Below are 7,088 nucleotides of genomic sequence, written 5' to 3' on the forward strand. Positions count from 1 at the left end.
ACAAAAGACAGTTTAGAAAATACTGCCTGAACATAGTAGTAGTGTTTCTTTTCTTATAACCCATAAACAGTATTGAGGTTATGGTCTGAGGACAGATACAGGGAATGAGAGATTGTCATTTATTAATTTTTTTGACAAAATAAAAATAAATTGAAATGTTACGTTTAAGTAAGTTAGTCATCTCTGATTAATTTGGTATTTTGAAAACTAATAGCTAGATTGCTAGATTACAAGTGGCATTAATTTTCATTCTGTTCTTTTAGTTCGTATTCAGAGGTGCATGCTACAATTTAATACGGACTAACCCCAGACTAACCCCATTTCCACACATATGAATTTCCAGAGAGTATTATGCATAAAAAAATAGACTGAGCGCTTAATGGACCGCTAACTAGCTTGTTTGTTAGACTGAAGCTGAACACTCTCTCTTCAACGGCATACAAATGTGTTGATTTCAATACAATGGTTACAGTTAGACATACAAACAAAAACATAAGCATGGCGTACCTGTCTGAATATACCGATAGAAACGAGTATAAATCTATTTATTCCCAAATGCATCGATGTTAAGGTAGCATGCTTCTAGCGTGCGGAAACTGTGTAGTGTACGAGTTCCTGTGACGTAATGACTTTCAGGAAAGTCATAACGCACGCATGCGCACAGTACCCTTATTGGAAGCAGGAGGACTCAAACTTGTGAATAATAAAGGTTTTGTTATATATGTTGTTTTGTTATTTAAAAATATTTTCTAAATAAGTGTTCATTATATATTGTAAAGGGAAATTGTTTAAATTCACAAATCAAATATATATAAATTAATTCAGTTGTTTTCGACCAGCAGGGGCCAGCAGTGAACCATGAAGAGTTTTTCTTATACTGTCTATGTTTTATACACACAGCAAAGCAAAGCAAAGCCTGCTGGGTAATACTTACAGGCAAACATGGCAGCCACCCTTCCAAAGATCTTGTCCTTCGGTAAAAACACGAAGGCTCTGCTCAATAGCATGAGGTTATCGGTAGTTCCAGTCCAGCAATACAGTGTACCAGTTTCTAATTATGGAGAAAAAGTGACTCACACGGGACAGGTGAGGCACAGTTTTACAGTCTTTAAAGGATTCAATGCACGTCTGTTTATAGTATTAGCATTTGTTGTGAGAATTAACTCTCAGATCTTGCTGTTAATGATTGGTTGTGCAGTAGTTTGTGCATTTAATGGCAAATGAATGATGAAGGATGATGATGCCTCTTGTCAGTGTTATGACAATCAGACTTGAGTGATTCATTTTGCTGCTTGTTTTTGTTGCAGCTCTATGACGAAAATGATGTGAGAAGAGCTAGATTCATCGGTAGACTAAAAGAGGTAAAGATAACTATTTACAGACCCTCTTAACAATTTCCATACTGTACTAATCTACTCCAAAGTAAAATATTGTCTAGTTTGTTCATTTATGGAGCTTTTAATCTCTGGTGCAGGTGAACGAGAACTTTGCAATCAACTTGGTTGCAGAAGAACCAGTGTCAAACATAGAGTCAAGAGTGGTGTCCTGTGATGGAGGCGGAGGGGCTCTCGGCCACCCCAAAGTTTACATCAACTTGGTAAACATGTATTTTATAACAGTTTCTGAAAGTGGGAGAGGGAATGAGAAGGTTACCTTTTAAACAAAGCAACAAAATAAAAATAGACATTTTTCCCTTTGTGTTTTACTCCCAGGAAACATCTTAAACAATTTAACTCCATATGTTTCACATTTTTTAAATGACCCTGGACCACAAAACCAGTAACATGGGTAAATTGTTAGAAATTGAGATTTATACATCAAACACCTGAAAGCTGAATAAATAAGCTTTCCGTTGATGTATGGTTTGTTAGGATAGGACAATATTTGGCCGTGATACAACTATTTGAAAATCTGGAATCTGAGGGTGCAAAAAAATATAAATATTGAGAAAATCGCCTTTAAAATTGTCCATTTGTGTTTGCGATTGTGCTGCATTCACTCACATTTTTTTTTAAATATATATTTACGGTAGGAAATTTACAAAATATCTTCATGGAACATGATCATTACTTAATATCCTAATTATTTTTGGCATAAAATAAAAATCAATGATTTTGACCCATACAATGTATTGTTGGCTATTGCCACAAATATACCCGTGCAACTTGTGACTGGTTTTGTTATCCAGGGTCACATATTCAGTTCAACTACTCGAATGCTTAGACATTAAAACTAAGTCTGTCTTTATGCTGCATGTAACATTTATTATTGCATCATGCATTAATTAATTCAACCTTTTCACAGGACAAGGAGACCAAAGTTGGCACTTGTGGATACTGTGGGCTGCAGTTTCAGCAGAAGCATCATCACTGAAGAACTGTCTTTTGTTTGTGTGGGGTATACATTATTCACATTTAAAGATATCTTATTCCTTTCTCTGTAAAATAAAATATTAGTATAATATAACTACAGAAGCTGCAGTGTTTCATTTCTGGTGTCTTTTGCACCTTTCCAAGCTTGCGTCTCAAGGTCGCCAAATCATGCACATGATTTATTCCAGCATTCACGGACAGAGGGCGCACATGGTCTTTGCAAAATGCGATCTTCACTTAAAGGGGTAGTTTACTAAATTCTGTCACCATTTACTCACCCTTGTGTTGTTCCAAACCTGTATGAGTTTCTTTCTTCTGTTGAACACAAAATAAGATATTTTGAAGAATGTTGGTAACCAGAGAGTTGACGGTAGCCATTGACTTCCATAGTATTCTTTTCTTACTATGGAAGTTAATGGCTACCATCAACCGTCTGGTTACCAACATTCTTCAAAATATCTTATTTTGTGTTGATTTTGGGGTGAACTATCCCTTTAAAAGAATTAGAATGTAAATGTAATCTCAGCACTTTCTAGTCAAATATTTTCAGTGTATTTTGGATCTTATCTTTCTATTAATTCTGGTTTTGATGTCACTACCGGGTTCAGCTTACCTCAGTGATTATTTAAATTAAATCATATTTATTCATATCTGTAAGTTATTATGTTTTCCGTTTGTGTTTGAGAGTAATTCTATAAAAAGTTCCTTTGGGGTTTGGTTCACTCAGTTCAGACAGCATATGTGCAATACCATGAATTGGCATTACGCATATGTGCCCTAAATGATCTGACAGATCTCGTGCATAATCAAATACCCTTCTGTCTTCTAGCACTGAAATAAGAACAGTCAGCTTTCAGTTCTAATACTAACTTGACATTTTCCTGCTCCGACAGACTCTGTAGGGTATATGGTGTTCATTTTACTCTCAGCGTTTCTGTTTCTGAAGCACATAGGGCCGCATTAACAATAGGTCTAGGCGGGGCTTAAAGGGTTAGTTCTCCCAAAAATTTTAATTCTGTCATCAATTACTCACCCTCATGTCGTTCCAAACCCGTAAGACCTTCGTTCATCTTCGGAACACAATTTAAGATATTTTTGATGAAATTCGATGGCTCAGGAGGGGCTCCATTGACAGCTATTTAATTAACACTTTGAAGGTCCAGAAAGGTAGGAAAAACATCGTTAAATTAGTCCATGTGACTACAGTGGTTCAACCTTAATTTTATGAAGCGACGAGAATACTTTTTGTGTGGCAAAAAAAAACAAAAACAACGACTTTATTCAACAATTTCTTCTCTTCCGTATCAGTCTCCGTGGTGACGCATGCGTGTGTGGTGATGACGCAGAAGCTGGCGTTCTGACGTATGACCCGGAAACGCGGGGCTGTGTTTACAAGCAGAGGAAGACTCATGATCTGTGTTTATGTGAACATTAAAGACTGTGGTGAACCTAGCTGAAATCAGATCGAATAGCTCCCATGCAAACTGAATTGTTGAGGTAAACCGTACACAACGGTAATTTCAATCTTTTTAATACACACACCGCCACAATCGAAATTTCCATGTAGTTACTAAAGCTGTAAAAATATGACATTGTGGTGTGTATTGATAAGGTTGCTATTATAGGGCATATGTCGAACGTCGCATGACCAAATTGGAACCCTGGTCTCATTGCATCTGCTTGTCAGAGAAAGTGTTAACAGCAGAATGAACTGACGCGATATCTACTAAGGACTTTTAAGGTAATCAGCTAACCTATACCTAGATCACTTTGTTATTGGCGTTTTATTCTATTTAAATATCTAAACGTTAGTGTGAAAAAGAAAAACATTTTAGATAGGCCTAGGCCGAGGGACATTGGTTATGCTCATCTTTGCTCGCTCCTTTTAAGCTTATCTTGAGTAAAACAGCTTATTTTTTCACGAAGCACATTCAAAAGACCTGGACCGGAAGCAATCTGTTTGACAGAATGTGGAAGTTAATTTGCGCATAACCCCTATTAGCCTTACATTAAATATTGGGTAATATAAAGGCAAACAAATTACTTTTATAGAGGTTGTTGTATAGTGCTTAAGTTTTTCATTAATGCCATAGTTTACTATAAGTATTAGTAATATTACTGTTGTTTTTTTAGAAACCATGGTAATTAGGAGCTAGTTTTTCCAGTCATGATTTTCATGAGTTCACACTTACATACAATTTGAGGGGGTAAAGTTTAATGCGTATTTGGGGTCCGGTCCGGGGGGAGGGCTCCGAGCTCGGAGTTCGGCCCGAACCCAGAGTACTCCCCCAGTGTATAGGACTAGAAGCGTAGAGAAGGGGTGGTGGGGGGATGCTGCAAAACTGTCAATGGATTGAGGTGAGACTGCTGAGTGTATATATACCTCTTACCATTGATTGCTGATTGCTCTCCACTTGTGTTGATTATCTGAATGTGCTCCTCCCGAACTTTGTTAATAAAACATCATTTAGTTAAACAATGCAGAAAAAAATGGTAACTTTTCAGGACAATGCTTTTTTCATTCTTTCTAGTTCAGTTCTAATTAACTTTAAATGCAAAATATTAATACAAAAATGAAGAGCCTTGCAATATTAATATTGTTAAACACATTTGCAGTATGCTACCAAAAACTATTACTATTTGTTTCTGTCCTTTATTTATTCTAATGTATAGAACTTACCCCAGCAAAACGTTAATGGGGAAACCTGTGGGAATAATTAATTAACCGCATGAATAATTAATATTTAAAAAAAATCATATCTTTAACACAAAGAGATGCAATTATTGTATCTCTATCTGAAATATAAAAATATTTCATATTTTAGATAGAGATACAATACATTGTATCTCTTTGTGTTAAAGATATGATTTAAAAAAAAAATATTAATTATTAATGCGGTATGAAAACATTGTGGCACCAAAGATAGGCTACTATGAAAGGGGGCCCTTGGGTTTGCTATAGCCCCAGGGCCCTGTGTGTTCTTAATGCGGGGTTGGGCAGGGCGACATGAAAAGAAGCAAGGGGTGAAAGAACGGAGCAACCTGCATCTTTAAGCATTGGTGAGCTGCGTTCCTGTCTTGTTCCTGCTAAGTTTGGAGAATGTCAAGGGGGGTATAGTCTGATAAGAAACACTAGTGCGGAACAATACATGTTTGAGGAAGATCATATATATATTTCATCAAGAGTATTCTCTGCCGGCACGGCCATGCCAAATTGGCCTTGTGGCAGTGTGGAGGAAGCCCGGTCTCTAGTGGTGCATGCAGTGGAACTGAGTTTTCCGGCTGGAGACCCCTCAGGTTGAGAGAAAGGCAGCCATGCTGCTATAATTGGGGCTGGTGACAGAAGGCAGGAGACAGCGTGATGCCAATTAACCCTCATCTGCGCTCTGTCCTGTCCAATATGTGTGATAGGTAAGGGGAAGGCTTCATTGTTAAGGGCTGTGGCTTTTTTCTTTATCAGGAGGCGTCTAAATTGCAGGTGGTTGGCTAGTTTAAACATTGCTCTGAGCAAAATCTTGGGGTGAAACTGAGCATATGAATTGTGCTGCATAGGAAAGTGCTCTCTATTATTCATGAAGCTAAAATGGAGCCAGCAGAGATACAGCAGGATGTTGTGGGATCGCAGAAAATGCCATCTTTCACGATTTAAATTGTTCTGCAGTGCTGGCGGTAGGTGTAAGCGACATTTCAATGTGATCACCCTTTCTTTCCATAGTAACAGAACTGTTCTTTTATTTCATTTAAATCCAAATTTCACCCTTGACACAAATCTTGCATTCTTTGATCAGATCTTTCCATTTGATCTAAATTGTTAATCAGGCATAAAACGGAAGTTCCCTATAAGCATATCCAAGTAAAACGGCTTCTCAAACAAGAAAAAAAAAATGTAGGGTAGGACTACATTTGATATTGATATCGATATCGTTGATATTGTTGGATCATTGTGGTTTGTTATTGCTGTAATCTCATTACTGCTGTAATCTCATGTGAGTGATAGGTTGTCTCATCCTCACATCAGTAAACACATCATCAGAGGAGAGAAGAAAAAAAATAATGTCGGAAAAATAATTTTAATTTAGATAAATACTGCAATATTCCATTAAAGAAAATAAGAATTGTGAATTTTGATTTCATTGTGACTTTAAGGCCAGTTCACATGTTAACTATATAGTTAACTAAGTTTTAATAATCGTTCTAATCCTGAGAATAGGAAAGTCCACGCCCCACCTACTCTATATTGATAAGAGCATAGAGGAACGATAGGCCTATAATTATGACCGCCGCTAGCGTAGCTAGCCGGTCATATAGGGATTGTCAAAGTTTTTTTTTTTTTTTTTTGTCGTCACCTTACTGAATTTTTCGTCAACGATACCAGGGACACCGAAGCACCGGGGAACATGAAATTTGGTGGGCATGTAGCCCCACTAGACTTCTAAGGAAAAATTTCGTTTGGTCCCCGGGGGCCACTCCCCCCCCGCGCTGGGCCCCCCCAAACCCCCAAAAATGCAGTTTTTCCTAAATAACTACCTGAACCGTGGCACCGAGGATGAAGAAATTTTTATGGTATGTTGGTCTACTAGACTTTTACGGAAAAATTTCGTTTGGTCCCTGGGGGCCACTTCCCCCCCCGCGCTGGGGCCCCCTTAAATTTTTCGTCAACGATACCAGGGACACCGAAACACCGGGGAACATGAAATTTGGTGGGCATGTAGCCCC

General features: G+C 37.8%; 1 protein-coding gene across 1 annotated transcript; it reads left to right on the forward strand.

Moving 5' to 3' along the window:
• The first annotated feature begins 905 nt into the window (after positions 1–905).
• ndufs6 (NADH:ubiquinone oxidoreductase subunit S6) lies at positions 906–2,466 on the forward strand. Its single transcript, XM_082185332.1, has 4 exons — positions 906–1,086; positions 1,308–1,361; positions 1,475–1,597; positions 2,305–2,466. Exons 1-4 carry the CDS (start codon positions 943–945, stop codon positions 2,371–2,373), a joined length of 390 nt encoding a protein of 129 aa, XP_082041458.1. The 5' UTR covers positions 906–942; the 3' UTR covers positions 2,374–2,466.
• The last annotated feature ends 4,622 nt before the right edge of the window (positions 2,467–7,088 follow it).

The sequence above is a fragment of the Leuciscus leuciscus genome (genome assembly GCF_965113295.1).
Source record: "Leuciscus leuciscus genome assembly, chromosome: 12".
NCBI lineage: Eukaryota > Metazoa > Chordata > Actinopteri > Cypriniformes > Leuciscidae > Leuciscus > Leuciscus leuciscus.